Below are 23,867 nucleotides of genomic sequence, written 5' to 3'. Positions count from 1 at the left end.
GCTCTTTAAATTTTCAACAAATGATTATCAATAAAGCTCCATGAATACACTGTCACATTTCTAAATACAACCCAGCATTTTCTTTTTCACAACTACCTAATTTCTATGTTATTCCAAAGTTTATATACCATATTTGGTTTTAAATTGTTTTAAGTTTAACACATCAGGAGTAAATGCCTTGTATAATCATCTTGCGATTGTCCCTTAAACCCACCTGCAACAATGACACCATCTCTCTCGACTTGTGAGATGTGGAGTATTGGTGCTGGACTGGGAACCATTTTCACTGACGAGGAGATTAAGGGTGGTAAAAGTGCCTGTTTGGTTCGATCTTCTTCGGTTGACCTGAAGATACAATGTTTAGTTAATTTTACAAGTGTCGATGAATTGGGATAATTGGCAGTTAAGTTTCGTAATTATTGGAGCATCTGCAATACATATTCTGACTTTTCTGACCATACGTCTATCTGTGAAAAAAAAAAAAGTTGATAGAACACAATGCTTCTTTTACATAAGGAGAGGTGTTGCAGAAATGAAATGTCAATCAGAAGATAACAGGATGTGTGTGTGTCAATTAATCTATGTATTAAAGTATCTGGATTTCTCTGTCTGTTTCTTGTTTTCCACCCATTGGTTGGACAACTGGCCTGACTCCACCCACAATTTAATCCAAAAAAATCAAATCATACGTCTGCCATTTTGGTTGCCACTTATAAGGCCTAGGTTCTTAGGTTTCAGGCCTCTGGTGTACATGAGAAGACCGAACAATGTGTCTTCTATCATCAAAGAAAGGCATGTTTTGAGGAAAAGGTTTGATTACAACCCATGCAAAGGAAATGAGGTACTGCATATTTTGTCTACCATACATTGCTCAAAAAACTCCAACCTGTGGCCTTTTATGCAAAGCACTAGTGAATGACTAACAAAAAAAGTTTATGCAAACTAACAAAATGGATGGTTGTTGTGTGTAATTTTGATCTTCACCTAAGTTTTCACAGCTGAATAGAATGAAAAAACAGGATTTGTATCAACTATTTTACATGTGCATGGACATGTAATTCACATATAATGTGAAGTAAATAAACACACATGCCAAATTGGAGGCAACGAAAAGCAGGTTGGTAGGAAATGAAAGCCGGTTTTATTTTATTTATTTTCTTTCATCAAGCATGGTAAGGACGATTTTCGAGAGATTGTCAGTGACACAAAATCCTCCATAATACTAAGATTGCTGTTTATTGATAAGTAATGAAAAAGAGGCTCCAAGTAAGACAACTTCAAACTCTATGATTGTGGAGACACGATATTAAAGATGTAATGATCGATGTAAGAATGTCCTTTTGCTTTTATGAGTAAGAGGAGGGGAGGACAGAGTTGGGGTTCGGAGGGTGTGAGGGGAGAGCAAAGATGGGACATAGGTGGTTGGGGGAGGTTGAGAGTTAGGGGGCAGGGGTTGAGGAGGGGGAGGTTGAGGACATGGGGTTTGGGAGAGAGGGGTGGGAGTTGATAACTTGGGATTTTGGAGTGGAGACATGAAGTCACATTTTACATTACATGGATGTTCCACGGGTCCCTGATAGTTGTGACCTCTGCCACTGAAGGTGGGTGGAGGTTCTGTTTTCACCTCTGTCTGTCTGTATGTCTGGCTGTCTGTTTTTCTGTGAACAGGATATCTCAAAAAGTTGTGGACAGATTTGGACGAAATGTGGTGGCCAGGTTGGGTGTATGATAAGGAAGAATTGATTCAATTTTGAAGAAGATCCGGATTCGAGAATTTCTTAAAGTGATTATATTATTCACCATGGAGTGAATTGGGCTAAAAACAATACACACTATTGCACTGTATCTCAAAAATAGGGGCAATACCCCAAGGCGCTCACCTGGTAGTGGCTGGATAGGATAATCAGGGAACCACTGGTAAGCATGGATGATCCACAACATATGTAATGAGGAAGAAATGAAATACCTATGGATTTTTTTCTTTTAATGCTGTGAACCAACCAACTTTGGTACATCATGGGTGATTAAGGTTGTGGTCAAGCTTCATCGAAATTGTGTGTGTAGTTTCTGAGAAGAAAGCAAATACTTATTTTGGGGGCCATGCCACCCCCCCCCTTCGCCCTCCCTTAGACCCACTAAGATCCTGATCTTTTAAATGGCATGAACAAACTTTGGTACATCACGGGTGATTAAGGTTGTAGTCAAGTTTCATCAAAATTGTGTGTGCAGTTTTGGAGAATAAAGCAAATACATATTTTGGGGGCACCCCCCTTTACACTCACTTCGACCATGATTTTACTAATGTCATGAACAAACTTTGGTACATCACGGGTGATGAAGGTGGTAGTCAAGTTTAATTGGAATTGTGTGTGTCGTGATGATGATGACAAAGTGAAAACATGTTTTTCGAAAGGTTTTTGAGTCTTTTTGGGCATGTCTGTATCAGCTTTGCACATCTGGATTTGGGGATTTTCTCCCATTCTTCCTTGCAGATTTGCTCAAGCTCTGTCAAGTTGGATGTAGATTGTTGGTGAATAGCAATCTTCAAGTCTTTCCACAGATTCTCAATGGGATTCAAGTCTGGGTTTTGGCTGAGCCACTCATGGACTTTCACGTTATTGTTCTTAAGTCATTCCAGTGTTGCATTGGCTGTATGTTTGGAGTCATTGTCTTGTTTGAATGTAAATCTTCACTGCAGTTGAAGGTCTTCTGCACTCTGAAGCAGGTTCTCTTCAAGGATTTGCCTGTATTTGGCTCCATTCATTGTTCCCTCTTTCCTTACAAGTCTCCCTGCTGCAGAAAAGCATCCCAAGAGCATGATGCTGCCACCACCATGCTTCACAGTAAGGATGGTGTGAGTTGGGTGGTGAGCCGTGCTTGGTTTCCACAAGACGTAGTGCTTTGCATTCAGGCCAAAGACTTCAAATTTCATCTCATCAGACCACAGAAGCTTTTGCCTCATGCTCTCAGAGTGTTTCACATGCCTTTTTGCAAACTCAAGGCATGCTGTCATGTGCATTTTCTCAGGAGTAGCTTCTGTCTGGCCACTCTCCCATAAAGCCTAGATTTGTGAAGTGCTGCAGAGACTGTTGTCCTTCCGGTAGGGTCTTCTCCCCTATCAACCAAGGAACTATTTAGTTCTGTCAGAGTGATGATTGGATTCTTGGTCACCTCCCTGATCAAGGTCCTTCTTGCCATGTTGCTCAGTTTAGTCGGATGGCCAGCTCGAGGAAGAGTCTGGGTAGTTCCATATTCTTTCCATTTCCTAATGATGGAGCTCACTGTGCTCTTGGGAATTTGAAGACTCTAGGTCTAGAAATTGTTTTACACCCTTCCCCAGATCTATGCCGCCTCACAATTATATCCCAGAGTTCTACGAACAGTTCCTTGGACTTCATGGTAGAGTTTCTGCTCTGACATACAATGTTAACTGTGGGACCTCACATAGAAAGGTGTGTATCTTTCTAAATCATGTCCAATCTATTGAATTGGCCACAGGTGCACTCCAATCAAGTTGTGGAGGCATCTCAAGGATGATAAAAGGATATTGGATGCACTTGAGCTCAATTTGGAGTGTCATAGCAAAGGGGTTGAATACTTATTGATTCAAGACATTTCAGCTTTTCATTTTCAATTGATTGGTAAAATTTCTATTAAAACAAAATTCCACTTTGATATTACGGGGTCTAATGTGTAGATCAGTGAGTGACAAAAAATATATAAATTTAGTCGATTTTAAATTCAGGCTGGAACACAACAGAATGCGAAAAAGTCAAGGGGTGTGAATACTTTGTGAAGGCGCTGTACGTTGAATGAATATGGAGGCATTTCTGTCCTTCCTAGAAATTTCAAACACGATTTGCAGCACTCACTCCAAAGAGGGTTGTTCTTTGTCTCGTCTGCCATCATGTCTCCTTGTAAAGCGAGTTGATTGTCTGTGGTGTTTTCTTCGTCTCCGTTGGTCACCAGATCTGGTATCCAGCTCAATGCAGTGAAATGCGTGATCCTCGTCTGCTTCATCTGACTCTGATACAAAAACATTTGGTCAAAAGTTATGTCCACCTTTGGCTGTTTCATATGGCATGCACAAACTTTGCAACAATGTATTGAATGAAAAATGTCTCTATCGACTGTTTTAATAAACTTATTTGCAAGAAACACTTTTTGAGTGAATTGCAAGTAAAAATAAAAATTCCTTGTACACAAAAACATACTTCTGAGATGTTTTAACCGTGTTACGCTTACTATTTATCCTCAAAATCCCCCTGAGCACATCACATCCATGGCCATGATTTGTCAAAGGTATAACACATTGGCTGTCATGGAGCAATTATTTTTGTGTTTTTTTTATGCCTCCGTCGACGAAGTCGCCAGAGGCGTTATATTTTTGGATTGTCCGTCTGGCTGTCCATCCGTGATAACATAAGAATGGCTGAAGGGATCCAAATCAAACTTGGTACATGTATTAATAATGATGCAAAAGTGAACTGATTAGATTTTCAGGTCGAGAACAAGGGTCAGAGATCATGTTCGGTAAAATCTTCTGTTACAGTGCTGACTTATGAACTGGTGATGGGATTTTGACCAAACTTTATAAAAGTATATATCATGATGCTAAGATGAAGTCATTATATTTTGGGGTCAAGAGGTCAAAGGTCAGATGTCATGCGAGGTAAAAATTCTGTTGCTGCATTACTTGTGAACCAGCAATTGGATTTTGACCAAACTTGATACAAGTATGTATAATGATGCAAAAATGAATTTATTAGATTTTGGGGGTCAAGAGGTCAAAGGTCAAAGGTTATGTCAGGCAAAAATGTAATACTTGAGACAGCTGAAGGGATTTAAATCAAACTTGGTACAAGTATGTATGAGTATATTGTAATAATGCGGGCAGTGGCATATCGGTCGACATCACAACGTCGAAGAGTGTCATTCTAGTTTCTGTATAACATCTGTCCAACAGGATGTGCATTAGTAGCGCACTTACTTCTGAGCTATCTCATCTGGGTTTGATTCCTGACCAGATTATAAGCTGTGTCAGTGGTGCTTCTCAGTCAGGGTGTTGTATCACAAAGTATGCCATCCCTCTGATGGACATTAAGCCGGTGCCCCATCTGCTAGCATAAGTTGGTGGATGGTAATGTTCCCACAATTCTTTCGTGAAGAGTAAGTGAATCATTGCCAGCATTCTGGACGAATTCATGTGAGTGCAAAGATGTGGATACAGCACAGAAATGAGGAGCCAAATGGCCTCCTCCTGCATCTAACTTTAATTGTATTTCCTATTCCAACCTTTTTGATGCTTTTGATATACCATACTCTTTACAGAGCATTGGTGCTGCCGAAGCAGTTTCTTGGCAAGGGTTATACTTGGTGGTTTGCCAATGCTTTCCCAGCATTGTTTGTCCGTGCCTTATCCTTTAAAATGTTGAGCATCAAGCAAGGAAGCAGCACATACCATTATTTTTTAAGCCTTTGGTATGACTCGGACGGGGTTTGAACCACCGACCTCCCAGACTCAGAGCAAACACTCTAACCATTCCAACTGTAGTGTGGTGCAAAAGTGTGAGTCCATTTAAATCAATGCCAATCTTTCTGAAATCATGATTTCAAAAATGAATTTGTCATAATATTGTAGGTATGTATCCATATTCTTTAAGTTATTATTGACTGACACTTTGTCTTAACAGAATAAATGAAGGGTGAATACATTTGAGAGAAAAATAAAATTTGTGTGAGCAGTCTGACTATGCTTGGGAGTGTGTTACAAAACTGATGGGAAAATATTAACTCAAATATGATCAATAAACTAATTAAATCAATCCCAAGTGGAGTTGAGGCAGTTCTCAAGGCAAAAGGGGGTCACACTGATTATATTGATTTCACATGAAGACAGATTTGATTTTTTCCTCTTATAATAAGTTTTGTTAAATCTTTAAGAGTTCATGGAAATCCCTTGAAAGTGCTTTTGGTTTCATATTACAATGATTTATTTTGTTATCACATCTCAATTAATAAGTTTATTTCTGCACTCGTACTTTTGCACCGCACTGTAAGTTCATACAGGAACAATATTGACCAGAGAAGGAAGAAAAGATGGAAAAGGATGGGGGGTGGGGCTGAATTTACTTTGTGGAAGTATGATTACCGCTCATAATATGTTTAAAATATATAGACGTATTTTACATGAATATATGTTCTGCGTTGCAAAGTTGCCAATTGTGTGAAACTGCCATTACACAGGTAATCTTATAACAGTTTAGACAAGTATTTTTTTGTACACAATGTAGAGGCTTGTATAAGAGCTAGCACACAGAACAAATAACAAAGGGAGCAGGGGAAGAGGGGCCGGAGAGGGAAGCACAAAACAGTGTGGAACAGAGACATGAGAGATCTGTGGAAGGGAGAGGGATGGGGTGTGGTACATGGGGCAAACAAGATGGACATTACAGGGAATTTCAGGAAAGAAAACAGGAAATTTGAAGGAGCGGGGTTTGGGGTGGATTAGCAGGGGTAGAAAAGATCGTAGTTTTGGATGGGAGAAGATAAGAGGTGGTGATGAACAGATGTTTTGAAGACTTGGAGGGAGGAAGGAGATTGAAGAGGATGTGGAAGTTGATTCCACAGGTGGGGAAAAAAAGGAATGAAAGAGTGAAGCTGAGCAGTGATTCTTGATTTTGTTAGTTTCACCAGAAAGTCATCTTAACTTTAATGCTTCTTTACACCCAGAACTTTGGTACAAGGACATTCAAAATCAGACTTATTTGGATGTATGGGATCCTGAAAAACCTGAAAGACTTCAGCAACCTTTATAGTCATTTGGCAAATGCTGACATATCATCTACTATGTGGATACACTTTCTCAAAGTCAACCTGTCATTAAATATTAAGTGCTATTATTCACAAGAACTAAAGGCTGACACATGAAAGGTTGTATCCACCATGATGAGAATGCACATGTGCAAACGAGTTAATTTATCTTTCTTCGTAAATCGATTTAAGCAGTATTTTGGCATTGTTTCCCATTTTCAATGCAAGCGCAACTAGAAAGCATTGCAAAATGCAAAGCCCGTCTGTATCCGCTTTGTATTCAAACTAAACCTGATGAAAACAACAGCTCCAAAAAAAAAAAAATGTAAAATTTCTTAATGAGTGTTCTCTTTATTCTGGGCCGACAGGATGGCCGAGACTAGAGGGATGCACACTCGTCTCTAAGCTGTCAAGCCTGGTTTTGATAACTGACCCAGCTGTAAACTGTCACTCTCGTGTTTCACAGGCAAGATGAGTCATCAATGTGTGTGCTGTTCCTCAGATGGATGTTACACGGGTCTCCCTTCTGCCACAGATTTCATTGGTGGACGTTAAAGATCCCATCGTGTCCTTTGTGAAGAGTAGGTGAGCTATCGCCAGCACCATGGCCAAATTCCAAGTTCCTGCCTTAACTAGTCGAACGTCAGGCCTGCCAGCAGGTTCGTGAAGACTCGGGCCAAGCTTCTCCTGTCTGAACCCACAATAAAGGTGAAATCATGGTGGCCATGAAAGAATAATCACAAGAAGTGTTCTCTGTATTCTCATAATAAAGGCTTGTTGAAAATTTTATAACAATGCATGTGCGAGCACGCACGCACGCGCACACGCACACGCACGCGCCCAACACACACACACACACACACACACACACACACACACACACACACACACACACACACACACACACACACACACACACACACACACCTTTCCTGTCACTGATGATCATACAGACACTATCCATTGTTATTATACAATACTAGGTGAATGCACCCGGCGCTGCCCGGGTTCTTTTTGAATGAATTTAATCTTCTATACATATGTCTGACGCGAGCACAGTATCAGTTCCCAATTGGGCCATGGCAGTCATAGGATAAGGGGGTTGGTGAGGGGGAAACACACCCCTTCCCCCCCTGCCCCCCGGCCGAGGGGCCTTGCCACATAGCCTATAACCTTCCCGGGGCCCATCCCGGCATTTTTTGTTTCAGTGGTTAGCTCATGTCTTTCGCCTTTCAGGAGATTAGCGCATGCAGACAAACAAACAAAGACAAACAAAAACTTAAAATCATATGTTAGATATATTGTATATGGCGTTGGCCCCATGTCAATCAGCTGAACTTTAAAAATTAACGTTACGAAATCAGGTGATGACGTCATAATTCGGAAACCGGAAGTCGGAAGTAGAATTATTTTACATCGGGACACTCCCGGGTACATGTTCTGTCAGCATGTGAAGTTTGGTGAGGATCAGTCCAGTACTTTTCACGTGCAAAGGTCACAGAGAAACACAGACACACTTTCAACTTTATATATATATATATATATATATATATATATATATATATATATATATATATATATATATATATATATATATATATATATATATATATATATATATATATATATATATATATATATATGTACATTCTCTGCCTTGTGCTTGCGTTGTTGCATCCAATCGTGTTTTTTTTCTCTTCTTATATGTTTTTTAGGTTTTAGGGTCGGCTCAATGAGCAGAATTGACTGCATCTGCATTTTTTCTCATCCCGTACCTGTATAACTTCTCGATAATGACATCACAAAAGGCACTTTATTTCCTAAAAGACGTATGCTAAATTGAACACACCCACATAACTCGTTCATTCATTTATCATTACTGCTTCAAAAATAGCCTGGTGTTGGCTTAGTGGTTAGGGTGGCTGGTTTGGGATCTTAGGGTCCTGAGTTTAAGCCCTATTAGCCACTGAATTAGCACCAGGTGGGGTTAACTAAGCCTGTCATCCTTCCGACGTTAGCGAAATGAGGACCAGTCTACTGGAATGGGACACCTCATCAGCGGCACAGTCGCGCCCCAATAAAATGATAGCTATCTGGCAGCTAAGCTGCCATAAACAAAAAGAAGAAGACTGCTTCAAGATGAAACACATGAGTTTGCTAAACTGCTGTCTCAAAGTGATTGGAGGTTTAAAAGAGTCCTATATTGTCGGACCCCAACATTCATGGGGGATAAGTTTCTGAAAATTGCCGCGAATGTCGGGGTATTGGTTTAATGGGAAAAGGGGGGATGGGTTCCTGGTGGTTCATGATTCATAAGTGAAAATCAAAAATCCAGTGAGAAACCATGAATACTCCCACAAAAAACCACAAATACTCGAAGTACAGGGCCGCGACTATAGAAGCAGGTCAGAAAACTTGCGAATATGCCCACAAAAAACTGTGAATATGTGAAGCACAGGGCTGCAAGTGGAAAAGCAGGTCAGAAAACCATGAATACACCCACAAAAAACTGTGAATACATGAAGCACAGGGCTGTGAATGTAGAAGGAGGTCAGGAAAACCATGAATACGTGAAGCACATGGTCGCAAATGTAGAAGCAGGCCAGAAAAAACATGAATATTCCCGTGAAAAACCACAAATACGCCTACAAAAACCCGCGAATATGTGAAGCACACAGCCACGAATGCAAAGCAGGTTAGAAAAACCGTGAATATGCCTGTGAGAAACCACTAATACGTGATGCACAGGACGCGGATGTAGAAGCAGGTCAGAAAACGGTGAATATACCTACGAAAAACCATGAATACATGAAGCACAGGATCGCGAAGGTAGAAGCAGGTCAGAAAAAACATGAATATGCCCGAGAAAAAAAACCGCGAATACATGAAGCACATGGCTGCAAACATAGAAGCAGGTGAGAAAAACCATGAATACAGGAAGTACAGGGCCACAAATGTCGAAACAGGTCAGAAAAAACACAAATATGCCAATGAAAAAACATGAATATGTGAAGCAAAGGGCAGCGAATGTTGAATCAGGTCAGAAAAACCATGAATATGTCCACGAAAAACCACACATACACCTGCGAAAACCATGAATACGCAAAGCACAGGGCCGCAAATGTAGAAGCAGGTCAGAAAAAACACAAATACAACCACAAAAAACCATGAACACATGAAGCACTGGGCCACAAATGTAGAAGCAGGTCAGAAAAACCGTGAATATGCCTGCGAAAAACCATGAATATACAAAGCACAGGACCGCAAATGTAGAAGCAGGTCAGAAAAACCACAAATACAACCACAAAAACCATGAACACATGAAGCACTGGGCCACAAATGTAGAAGCAGGTCAGAAAAACCGTGAATACGCCTGCGAAAAACCATGAATGTGCTTGTAAAAAAACACTAATAAGTGAAGCACAGGCCACGGATGCAGAGGCAGGTCAGAAAGAACATGAATACGCCAGTGAAAACTACGAATACGTGAAGCACATGGCCGCAAACATAGAAGGAGGTCAGAAAAACCGCGAATACAGGAAATACAAGGTCATGAATGTCGAAGCAGGTCAGAAAAACCATTAGTTTGCCCACAAAAAACTCTGACTGCGTGAAGCACATGGCTGTTAATGTAGAAGCAGGTCAGAAAAAACACGAATACAGGAAGGACAGGGCCACGAATGTCGAAGCAGGTCAAAAAAACCCCACAAACACACTCACAAAAAACCATGAATACGTGAAGCAGAGGGCTGCAAATGGAGAGCAGGCCAGAAAAATGATGTATACGCCATGAAAAACCACAAATATGACTGCGAAAAAAACGCGAATATGTGAAGCACAGGGCCGTGAATGTCGAAGCAGGTCAGAAAAAACCCTGAATTTTCCCATGAAAAACTGCAACTATGTGAAGCACATGGCTGCGAATGTAGAAGCAGGTAAGAAAAACCATGAATATGCCTGTGAAAAACCACTAATACGTGAAGCACAGGCCACGGATGTAGAAGCAGGTTAGAAAAACCGTGAATATGCCTGTGAAAAACCATGAATATGCCTGTGAAAAACCACTCATGCGTGAAGCACAGGCCACGAATGTAGAAGTAGGTTAGAAAAACCGTGAATATGCCTGTGAAAAACCATGAATATGCCTGTGAAAAACCACTAATATGTGAAGCACAGGCCACGAATGTCGAAGCAGGTTAGAAAAACCGTGAATATGCCTGTAAAATACCACTAATATGTGAAGCACAGTCCACGAATGCATAAATAGGTTAGAAAAACCGTGAATATGCATGTGAAAAACCATGAATATGCCTGTGAAAAACCACGAATGCGTGAAGTACAGGCCGTGAATGTAGAAGCAGGTTAGAAAAACCGTGAGTTTGCCTGTGAAAAACCATGAATATGCCTGTAAAAAACCACTAATATGTGAAGCACAGGCCTCGAATGTATAAATAGGTTAGAAAAACCGTGAATATGCCTGTGAAAAACCATGAATATACATGTGAAAAACCACTAATATGTGAAGCACAGGCCGTGAATGTAGAAGCAGGTTAGAAAAACCGTGAATATGCCTGTGAAAAACCATGAATATGCCTGTGAAAAACCACTAATGCGTGAAGTACAGACCGTGAATGTAGAAGCAGGTTAGAAAAACCATGAGTTTGCCTGTGAAAAACCATGAATATGCCTGTGAAAAACCACTCATACGTGAAGCACAGGCCACGAATGTATAAATAGGTTAGAAAAACCGTGAATATGCCTGTGAAAAACCATGAATATGCCTGTGAAAAACCACTAATGCGTGAAGCACAGGCCGCAAATGTAGAAGCAGGTCAGAAAATGGCGAATATGCCCACGAAAAACCGTGAACACGTGAAGCACAGGATCGCGAATGTAGAAGCAGGTCAGAAAAAAAACATGAATACGCCTGAGAAAAACCATGAACACATGAAGCACAGGGCCACAAATGTAGAAGCAGGTCAGAAAAACCGTGAATACGCCTGCGAAAAACCGTTAATATGCCTGTAAAAAACACTAATACGTGAAACACGGGCTGCAGATGCAGAAGCAGGTCAGAAAGAACATGAATACACCCACAAAAACCGCGAATATGTGAAGCACATGGCCGCAAACATAAACAGGTCAGAAAAACCGCGAATACAGGAAATACAAGGCCGGGAATGTAGAAGCCGGTCAGAAAAAAACATGAATATGCCCACGATAAACCACCAAGATGCGAAGCATAGGGTTACAAATGTCGAAGCAGGTCACATTTGATGAACTGCGAATAGCAGAACCATGACGATTGTGGTCCGACAGTATTGAGGTAGAGCAATAAGCTATAGGTTTGACCTCAAAGAAAGAATTTTGCAATGATAACAATTGTAAAGCACTGCTGTTTCTTGAAAGATCATACTTTTTTCCTCCATATTTAATCCACATTGCTTTTCCATATTAAGCAAACTGTAACAAATTAAGTCGCCAGGAATATTTCCCTTTCAAACCCCATGAAAAGGAATCAAAAGTACTGAAAGGGAAGGACGATAAAAACGTCTGATGGAGCAACACATATCCCAGGCATTTTTCAGAGCACTCAGAATAATTACACAGAAATTCAACATAACCTTGACAAAATGAATGGTGGAGAATTACTTGTGATTAAGCTTTTAGAAGCAGTGCAGAAAGGTCAATTTGTTAAAGGCTTTGAAACATTTATAACTATGAGGAATAAAGATGTATAACTTGCTTGGTTTGCTTTGCTCGTCGTTTTGGTTGGTTTGACGTGTGTTATAAAATGTACATCAGCTTTTTTTCCGATAAAAATCAAAACATCATTCTCGTAACTATGTTCTCTCTTCTGCATCAAGCCTTTCTTACTTCAAACAAGTGTCCTCAACGATGACTTGCTTCCCTGGGTCAATTTGAGAATGAACTGAACTTTATGAACATGTCAAATATTGGATTACAGTTGAAAACTTCAAAAGTGAGGTCAACACTTTATCATCTCATCTCTTTTTGAAAAAAATGGGAGGATATTTAATCGACTCCGTCTATCTGTCCATCAATCAGTCACGCCATCTCCTCCTAAGCTGTTGGGCAGAAATTCACCAACCTTGGAAGTTATGATCAATACATGACACGAAGGTGCGAGAGCAGTATCATTTTTGACACTGCCCTCTGGGGCCCTGGTCAGGTCAGGTATACGAGCATGCACCGTCGCTGCATCCACTTTCTGCCTTACTCCAGGGGCCTCTTTCTGGCCATCCCCCAGGCAGATGCCCAGCATTTCCCCATCTCCTTGAGATGCCGATTAACCTGCTGCAACCACAAGGCACGTGGCCCGTTGTCCTCCTCCACTCACGAGGCTCCCTCACTGATATAATCTGGTGAGCAGGATCAGCATCAGGAAAATTAACCACATGTCCATACAGCCACAGCTGATGCTCACGGGCAATGCAGGTGACAAATCTCATTTAAGTCTCTCTCAGCAACTGCTTGTTGGACACAAAGTCCAACCAGCAATAGCCAAGGATTCTCCGAAGAGACCTGGTACCAAAGGAATTAAGCCTCCATCTCAGATCCCTGGTCAGAGTCCAAGTCTCACATCCGTAGAGCAAGACTGGAAGCACCGAGGACCTGAAGACTCGGACTTTCATCCTACTGCACAGGTACTGACAGTGCCACACCCCGTGATCCAGTGAATCCATGACTCCCCAGGCCTGACCCAGACGTCTATTGACCTATGACTCACAGACAGCAAAGACATGAATACCACTGCCATGGTAAGTGAATCTCTCCGTGACCTCAACATCCTCACCACAAACAGGTACAGACAAGACAGCAGCATCCAAAACTTCAATGAAAGCCTGGATCTTAGTTTTGACCCAGGAAACCTGTAATCCCAGTGGTTCCGACAACACATTCATCACCTCGAGGGCGCCCAAAAGGATATCCAGAGTCTCTGCAAATATGACTGCATCATCTGCGAAATCATTGTTAGAGATCTTGACATTCCCAAATAATGCACCGCAGCCTGATCTCTCCGACATCCTCCCGAGAATCCAGTCCATACAAGCACTGAAAAGTGTGGGGGCCAGCACACACCACTGACGAAATCCAGTAACAAGCGGAAATAAGTCTGAAATAGTATCAACACATCTCAAAGCACTCTCAGTACCAGAGTATCGTTCAGACATCAGATTGATCAGTTTTGGTGGCACCCCACAAAGACCAATAATTCTCCAGAGGGTATCCTGATTCACTGAATCAAACTATTTAGAGAGATCAACATCGGCTGCAAGCAGCCCCTGCCAAAACTCTCGTCTGCATTCGGTGAGGACCCGAAGGGCAAGGACACGGTCAATCATTGACGTCTTTGGTGAAAAGCCTGACTGCTCTGGGCGCTGGTGCTCAAGCAGATGGTGGCAAACCATATCAATAATTATTCGAGCAAAGATCTTGCCCGGCACTGAGAGCAGCGTCGCCCCTCGGAAGTTGTTACAGTCCTGGTGAAAACCCTTCCCTTTCCAGAGAGGGACAACAAGGCGACTCTTCCAGTCAGTTGGGATGATGCCTTTGTTCCAGACAGAGCACAGAACTGCATGCAACAACAAAGTACAGCATTTCCACCAGCCTGGAGAAGTTCAGCATGGATGCCACAGATCCCAGAAGCTTTACTCCATTTCAACCACAATACCAGAGCCTGTGTTTCCACAAACAAAGGTAGATCACAGTTGATTGGAGCTTCAGCAATAGGGATTGTAACACCCCTGACATCAAACTTAACAGCTGGTGGGTCAGCCAGGTACAGCTGCTCAAAGTAACCAGCCCAGCAGTCCTTCACTTCAGACTCCCATGGCAAGAGCCCACTGCCCTCCACTCTAACTGCAAGACTGAGGGATGGTCTTGGAGGAACACAATGCACGAATTCCCCTGTAAGCAAGATGAGAATCACTTGACCACAGGTGATGCTCTACCTCTTCACAGATTCCTCGCACATAGACCTCCTTGTCCATCCTCAGCGCATGCACCGTTTTATGCCTCAACTCATTGAACAGCTCAGCTCTGTCATTAAGCCTGGCCCTGCGACTCAGGTCAATGGTATCCAGTGTCCGTTGAGAGGCAAAATTCTTCGTCCCATGGTGAGTTCCAAGACATCCACCGGCAACATCAAGGACAGCTGAGACTGGGATGGTACCATTCTCCCAAATTTAAGCTGCAACTTCAGAGTTGCTACCACAAGCCTGTGGACGGTATTGAGGAACTGAGCACCCTGCAGTTCTTGATCATTTTCCAGCAGCGTGAAAAAGTCAAATCCCCAAAAATGCAATTACGGGCAAATTTTAAAAGGAAACTTTATATGTATTTAACATTGGGGGATGTATGGGATATGTGACAATGTTTTGGATTCGACCTGTGGTTCATACCTCAGGGGGTTGGGACTTGAGGTCATAGGGGTCATTACAGGGAAAAAAATTTAACTCAAAATTTGATATTGGGTTATTCCTGGTGGAACCTTTTGCCATCTTTCAACTTTGCTTAAGGTGGAAAGCATGGGGATTTGCGATGATACACCATCGACTTCACTCCAGTTTAAACATTGGCGTGATATGTTACCATTACATCCCCATCAACACGACCTATCGTGAGCCAAATATCTTACTTGCAGAATACTCTGTCCTCAAGCCCTCTTCTCTCTGTCCTCTTTCCCTCTTCATTTATTCCATTGCATGTATCTGTACAACCCTTACCCCATGTCAGTTCATTGGCTTTTTACCATCTGTCACCTCACTCTTTTCTGAGCCTCGATGTTGTACAGAAAACAAAAGAAAGAAACTTACCATGGTCGGTGTGCTGAGACTTGATACCGGGAAGATCATCATCAGATCCTTCGCTTGAAGATCGGGGGATCATGTCAGACTGTATTTGGAATGTAAACCAACATAAAGAAATATAATCACACAAAATATGCAACAAACGGCATGATTTGAAGAGATTTTTATTATTATTGAAATTTGCCCTAAACAAGGATGAGAGCCACTAAAAGTGAAGGGCTATAGTGAAAAAGAAGAAGAGGAACAACTGGTAAAACCTTCACCTAGTCCTGAAACAAGGAAAACTCTTCACAGGAACACTGCAGGAGGTTATAGCTGTGTACGTAACGTAATCGATGATGTGATGGCCCAGACACTCCATTGGCTCAATATAACACATATATCCTCCAAACCAACCACCAGGATAGCACTTATAAAACCATAAGTTACCTACCAGTGATCTGCAGAGAATTCCCAGTGCAATAAGACTCATTAAACTTTGTGACATCATCGTTGAACAAGAAAAATGAGAGAACCAAAAGTGGCCGTTTGTCATTCCTATTATTCTTGTTCTTTTCTGACAGCATCAACTCAAAATTGGTTTAAGCTACGAAGTTTGTTTAAACACCTATTTACTGTATTTTGCAGTAGGAAGATGCAAATTGATCGAAATTTTAATAGTTTGAAAGGATTCCACGAAAAGTATGAAAAACTGCATTCCTTTGTAAATAGGAAAGGATCAGGAGGTGGGCAGGACTATGACTGTCAATCAGCCTGATGGGGGTGGAATGGACTGATTAGATTTTGGGACACACACACACACACACACACACACACACACACACACACACACACACACACACACACACACACACACACACACACACACACACACACACACACACACACACACACACACACACACACACACACACACACACACTGTTTTGTGTCGGGACAACCATGATTCAAAGAAAGATGTGTGGATGGTTTCACATGATCATTTCTTGTGTCCTTCCCTACCTTATTTGCATACTTTTTGGAGTCACATCCCCCACATACTTTTGCATTTTAAAATTGTTTTTATTACTTGTATATAATTAGAGTTGGGAGGATGATCTAGAGGTATGTACACATGCTTCTCAGCTGTCTCGCCTGGATCTGAATGCCAACCCAGCTATAAACTGTCATCCCAGTGTTTCACAGGCAGTGTGTTTTTATCAATGTGTGTGCCATCATTCAAATGGACGTTAAACTTGCTGTCCCATCTGCCGGCATCAATTGGTGGATGTGAAAGATCCCGCAGTGTCCTTCGTGCAGAGTATTTATGACCAACACCCTGAACAAATTCCAAATTCCTTCCCTAACTACTGCTGTGAAGGCAGTAGCAAAGCACCCAGTATAATCCCTGCCAAGAAACTGCTTTGGCAGCACCGACGCTCCGTACCATAGTATGGTACATCAGAGTCAGGATATAAAATTATTATCCCGACGCTTTTTGAAAAAAACGGGGGGGGTATTGTAATTGCCTTCGTCTGTCTATCTGTCTGTCCTTCTGTCCATCATGCCATCTCCTCCGAAACGGTTGTGCAGAAATTCACCAAACTGGGGAGTTATTATCACCACATGGCAAAAAGATGCAAGAGTAGCATGATTTTTAGCCCTTTGGGGCCCTTTAACAGGGTCATAAGGTCAAATACCAAAAAATTCAATTGCAGGCATATTTTAAAACATTTTCCAATTAAACTTTTCATTCATGTTCATGCCCAAAGGGGTGGTGACTTTGGGACACAGGGGTCAATACGAAAAATTTTTTTAACTCCAAATTTGATATTGGGTTATTTCTGGTGAAATTTTATGCCATCTTTCAATTTTGATTTAGATACGAAGCATGGGGATTTGGGATGGTGCTCTATTAACTTTGATAACACATATATATGTATATGTATATATTTGTTTAAGTAAGAGGACAAATTTAATTACTTTTAAGAAAGAAAGGTATTTTATGGAAAAGTCACAGGAGAACGCATACATTCTTGGTAATTTCTGGTAAAGAAATAAAGCTGGAATGAATACCATATTCAGGGAATTCTTTCATATTTTTGTTGTTATGGTTATTTCCAGGCGTAATAATTCACTTATTAAGGAGGACCATCAGGAAAAATGATTTTGGCCAAAGGATGCGATTGTCTATACGAGGGGCTGGCGGGATAGCCCAGAGGGGTGCACACTCACGCCTCTAAGCTGTTTCGCCTGAGTTTGAATTCGCCAGAAAAACCAAGCTATAAACTGTCATCCTGGTGTTTCACAGGCAGGGTGATTCATCAATGTATGTGCTGTTCTTCAGATGGAGGTTAAACTGAAAGTCCCGTCTGCCAGCATGAGTTGGCAGACATCAATGATGCCACGGTGTACTTCGCAAAGAGTAATCGAGCTATCACTGGCACCTTGGCCAAATTCCAAGTTCCTGCCAAAACCTTAGTTGAACGTCAGGCCTGGCCAGCAAGTTTGTGAAAGACTTAGATCAAGTTTCCACTCAAAAAATCCCACAAGAATGTGGGCATTATTGTGGCCATTAAGGGAGAAAAAGAAGATGCAATGGTCTGCACTTGCTCATCGTCTGCCCCATTTGGCTCTTCTAATCATGTGCTACGGAAGGTTAACATCTCTCTGGCTATTCTCAGAGAACAGAAGCCTGCTATCTCTTATGCACAGATTCATCCCATCTCGTCTTCAGTTATCTTACCCATCCTCCCATTATTGGTACTCTGAATCCTGTGGTGAGGCTGTTGCTTTCAACCAACTTGCATTCTTCTCCTGGAAGGTAAATCCAACCAAAGGAAGGGATTTTACAGAAGAGCCAGGTTGGAGTGGAGGAAGTAAAGGAACAGCTCGGAAATCTAGGAGTAGATAAGGCTCCGGGGTCAGATGATATGCACCTGGAAGTATTGAGGGAGGTGGCTGAACAGGTAAGCGATAGATGAATATTTTCAATAGCTCACTGGAGTCAGGACAGGTACCGGAGGATTGGAGAGTAGCAAATGTAACACCATTATTTAAGAAAGGATCCAGAGAAGAATTGGGAAACTATGGACCTGTTAGTTTGACTTCAGTTGTGGGGAAGGTGTTGGAGACATTAATTACGGACCGGATGAGGAACCATTTAAATGAATACAAACGAATTAAAGGTAGTCAGCATGGGTTAACCAAAGGTAGGTCCTGTTTAACAAATCTTTTAGAGTTCGATGAAGCAGTTTCTGATTGGGTGGATGAGGGAGAGGCAGTGGACATTGTATATGTAGACTTTAAGAAGGCATTTGATTAGGTACCAGATTGTTTGCCAAAGTGAGGCTTGTGGAGTGGCTGGTCAGGTAGCTAATTGGATTGCAAACTGGCTTAGTGGTTGGAAGGAAAGAGTTGCTGTGAGTGGGAGGATGTCTTGCTGGGAGGATGTAAGTAGCAGGGTACCTCAGTGATTAGTACTCAGACCAGTACTATTCATTATTTACTTCAACGATTTGGATAGTGGGGTAAAGAGTAAACTTTCCAAATTTGCAGATGGCACAAAGCTTGGAGGTGAGGTGGATAGCAGAGGGGGTGGTGATCAGATTCAGGAAAGTATTAATTCTTGCATAGATTGGGCAAAAGATTGGCAGATGGAATTTAACCTGAGCAAGTATAAGGTGTTGGGGATGGGAAAGAACAATGAAAATAGAGATTACAGGATGCAAGGGGTAATTTTGAAGCATGTCACACAGGAGAAGGATCTGGGGGTGGTAATAAATATGGGAGGTAAGCAGGCTGCACAGTGCCAGGCAGCTATAGGTAAAGCAAAGAGGGTTTTAGATTGTATTCAGAGGGGGATCATTTATAAATCAAGAGAGGTGGTGTTAACATTGTACAGGAATTTAGTGAGGGCCATATCTATAATATTGTGTGCAGTTTTGGTCACCACAATTCCGGAAGGACATAGATGCCAAAGAGAGGGTTCAGTGCAGGGCTACGAGATTGATTCCGGGCCTAGCAAGACTCAGCTATGAGGAGCGGCTGAAGGAGACAGGGCTTTATACATGAGAAAGGAGGCGGTTACGAGGAGATACGATAGAGATCTTTAAGATAATGAAAGGTAAAGATAAAATAAAAGTGCAGATGAATTATTCAACAGAGTAGACAGTGATCGGACCAGGGGCCATAGTTTGAGAGTAAAGAAGAGGAGAGTTAAGATGGTAGGAAGGCAGGAGACTTTTATTCGAAGAGTAGTTAATTCATGGAATGGCCTCCCTGGAAAGGTATTGGCAGCAGAAACAGTCGATAAGTTTAAATTCGAATTCGGTAGGTACCTGAAAGTTATGGAGATAGAGGGGAATAAGGATGTTGATCGGACTTTTCGGTAGCTTGAGCATTGATGGGTGAATGTGTGCATGTGTCCGTACACAGTGCTGTTGGTGGGGGTCTCATCAAGAGGTGTTGGATGGTTGATGTGTGTTTTTAACCAAGTCCATGCCCCCTCCCCTGGGGAGAGAAAAAAAAAATACAAAAACAACGAAAACTTAAGAAAAAAAAACAAAGAAACACTGAAACACGTAAAACAAAAAAAAAATTCTTGCACTTTCTTCATTGGATCTTGTGTTGATAAATTAGTGTGGTGTTGCTGTCATGCAGGCATGACTGGCCTTCACCTGTGTCTGATTTCCTTGCATTTCCTTGTATTTAAGGCAACCTCAGATCATTCCTCATATCGGGAGAGCCACAAAACAACATTTGTTTAATTTCATGAACGAACTTTGAAACTTGTCTCCCTACTCTAAAACCTGGTGGTGCCTTGTCAAATATTTCTCTGGTGTATGCTCCCCTTCCATCCCTTCTGTCACTTCAAATGGCACCACAGACGACTCCATTCGTGAGAAGGCCGAATGCCTCAATTCTGTGTTTGCTTCAAAATCTTGTGTCCTTAACCCTTCTCTCTCTATAGCCACCCTTCCCAGTCATATCCAACTGCGCCTGAATTCTGTCTTTTTGCACCTGAAAAGTTGGAAAAGTTTCTGGGAACCCTCGACTTTGACTCTGCGATTGGACCAGACGGCATCAGCTGATGTGTCCTAAAAACCTGCTCTGCTGCTCTTGCACTTCTTCTCTCTACCCTTTTCGCCCTGACAATTAGCATAGGCCATCTTCCATCTGCTTGGAAATCAGCCAACAACACAGCATTGCATAAAAAAGGTGCAAAACAGATTCCCTTAACGACAGCCGAGTTAGCTAACTTCCAATCATCAGCAAGGCATGGAATCCATCATTGCATTTGATATAAAATCATTCCTTTTCTCCAATGACTTAATCTCAGATCATCAATTCGGATTCAGACCTGGTCACTCTACCTTGGGCATGCTGCTTCGACTCTCCCAACAATGGGTGGAGGCCCTCAATATCAGATATGAGATCAGGGCTGTCTCTCTGCACACATCTCAAGGTTTTGATACAATCTGGCATCATGCCTTGCTTTCCAAACTGTCTGCCTACTAGTCGAGATGCCAAACATACATTTCAGGGCAAAGCGTGCTTTAGCGTCATTATGAAGTTTTTTGGCTGTTTCATCATCTCTGAGCTATCCTGAATCGGAATTAGCCAGGTGCCAGACTCGCACCCTTGAGAAAATTTTTATAGAGGCGAAAACAAAATGGCCGCCACCGACTTTCGATAAATTCTGTTTTGGGCTATATCTTCACTTCTAATGCACTTACACACAATTTTGGTGTCTACTACTATGTTTCATGCGACAGGCAAGGTAAACGTTGATGATTGTCTCAAGATTGGATGACAACAGATGGTGGAATTTGAATCTGGATGGCCAACAAGCTTCAACAACACACTAACCAAGAAAGTAACCCTGATGACTTCGATCAAAAAGAGCATCAAGTTGGATGGAAGGCCAATATATGATACCAAATTGATCTACACCTGAGTCATATGTCTCCAACAATACAGGGATATTGATATCAAGGATGTCTTCTCTTGTGAACTGTCCCTGTCCCAGCCTCCTTGTTTGATGAGAGCGGTGCGATGCGGACTCAGTCGAAAGCAATCCTGAAGACGAAACTCCAAGTTGAGAAATCAAGTTGAATCCAAGGTGTTCCAGATGCTGTCATCATCGATGGATGCGCCATGTTATGGACTGTACATTGGCCCACAAATGGTACAGTTGAGGATTATGTGATCAACTTCATGGGAACCCTCAAATACCACCTGGAGTGTTGTGACGTATACCTGATTTTCGACAGGTACATCAAAATCAGCACGAAACAAATGACGAGATCCAGTCGCGCAGGTCATGATTCAAGCCGAAAACATCAACTCAACTTACATACAACACTTCCAGTGCAAAAAGTGGTCCTCGATGTAGCCTTCAACAAAGTACAACTGATCGCTTTGATCTGTCAGTATCTGATGACCCACATTGTGGACAACCAGACCAAACTGGTGATCACCGGAAAAGATCCTACGCCAGTACAAGTATGGAACAATTCCACTCTCCAGAGACAGGATCTGAAAACACACCATGAAGAAGCAGATGTCATCATCATCCATCACTAAGTTAGAATTGTGTCAGGTGTCAGTGGTGACTCGCACATCAAAGTGGTCTGCGACAATACAGATGTCTTTGTCCTGTTGATTCATTTCTACCTCGAGGAAAAGATGACTGTGGATGTCAGCATGGAGAGTCCGTGTGCTGGGAGGGCGAACGTAGACTTTCGCCAAACAGCACTGAAACACAAAAGCATCGCCAAATATCTGCCTGCTGTACATGCTTTGACCAGATGCGATACTGTGTCGTATTTGTTTGGCATTGAAAAGGCCACAGCGCTGAAGGTACTAATGGGCAGACATCATCCCACCTTACTTGGTCAGCTGGAAGCAGACGAGGAAAAGATGATATCTGAGGCAACGACCTTCATTGCTGCCTGTTATGGTTCCAAAATCGAAGGTGATATGTCCACACACCGGAATCAGTTGTGGAAGTCTAAGATGGCCAACTCCAAGATTACCTCTGCTCCAAAATTGAAGTCGTTGCCCCCATTGCATGATGTCCTTGTTCAACATGCATATCACACTCATCATCAAGTCATTTTATGGAAATCGGCCACTCAGTCAGACCCTCCGAACTTGGATCCCATCAAGTATGGATGGCAAGAAGTTAAGGACGGTGTGACGTTGTGTCCAACCACACTTCCACGTGATGTGTCTGCTGCACCAGTCACCATTCTGCAGCTGATCAAGTGTGGATGCTCCACCAGCCGGCCATGTTCTACTGGGAGGTGTGGTTGTGTGGCAGCACAGATGTCATGTTCGATGTTTTGCAGTTGTAATGCTGGATCAGACTGTTGTAACGAACCGACAAGGGCAGTAGCTGCTAATCATGATGACAATGATGAAGATTGAACATAATGTAGAACATTGCATCCTAAACAAAGTTAATATTTGTTTGCCTAAAAATAAAAGGTAATTTCAGAATCATATTCATGTACATACTTTAAGACATAACCCAAAGTCATAGTCAACTGTCCACATGTATCCGGATATATTGTTGCGGATTTGGAAGTTCACTGCACTCAACATCCAGTTCCTATAGATCAGTTATATTGGTAAGTATGTGTTTTCTAGATAGCTCCCTTTCCCTTGTCTAATGGGTGATTAAATGTAAATGCGCTGCGTAGTTATTTTGATAGTTAGGATTTCCTTTCATTTGTTACACCACCAACAACAACTACAACAATGCCAGCATCGTTTCACCTTCATCTCGCTTCTTCCCACTGACGCCATCGCTCACGTGTGTGTCAGCACGAACGTGGGCGGAATTCACGAAGGCCTGACGTCTCGCGAATACTCGGCAGATCGTAGATGGTGTGGGGCCTGATGTCTCTCTCGCGAATCCTCCGCAGATCGGGGACGAGGTGGGGAATCAAGGCGCTCGACACAATGATGGAGAGACAACGGAGTTCCCCGGCGAATGAGGTGCGCAGAGGGGTGAGACGTGTGCCCCCTTCCCCAATGGGGGGTGAGTAGAAATAAACGGGACAGGCGGTCTAGTCGGTCTGGTCTGGTCTTGGTCTTCGAGCGTCTTCTTCCTCCTCCTCCACCGCACGATCGAGCGTTCGGGAGACACCATCCCCCACAAGGACCGCGAGGGTTGGGCGCCGTGTCTCTATCGGCGAACGGGCGAGCTTGAGAGACACCAACCCCCGCAAG

The 23,867-nt window shown here is 42.4% G+C and overlaps 1 protein-coding gene across 4 annotated transcripts in view; it reads right to left on the bottom strand.

Moving 5' to 3' along the window:
- Positions 1-23,867, bottom strand: part of KCNH6 (potassium voltage-gated channel subfamily H member 6) — a 556,858-nt gene that overhangs the window by 33,229 nt on the left and 499,762 nt on the right. For all 4 annotated transcript variants that reach the window (XM_085874776.1, XM_085874773.1, XM_085874777.1 and 1 more), the window contains exons 14-16: positions 15,654-15,732; positions 3,873-4,026; positions 215-345 (exon numbers count right to left, since the gene is read on the bottom strand). In XM_085874776.1, coding sequence (XP_085730902.1) covers positions 215-345; positions 3,873-4,026; positions 15,654-15,732 — 364 coding nt within the window. The remainder of the gene's footprint in view (positions 1-214; positions 346-3,872; positions 4,027-15,653; positions 15,733-23,867) is intronic.

This window comes from Eptatretus burgeri, chromosome 3 (genome assembly GCF_056783735.1).
Source record: "Eptatretus burgeri isolate ZD-2024b chromosome 3, Ebu_testis_v1, whole genome shotgun sequence".
NCBI classification, from domain to species: domain Eukaryota; kingdom Metazoa; phylum Chordata; class Myxini; order Myxiniformes; family Myxinidae; genus Eptatretus; species Eptatretus burgeri.
Note: the sequence above shows the minus strand (reverse complement) of the source record. Positions and strands in the feature narration are given on the sequence as shown.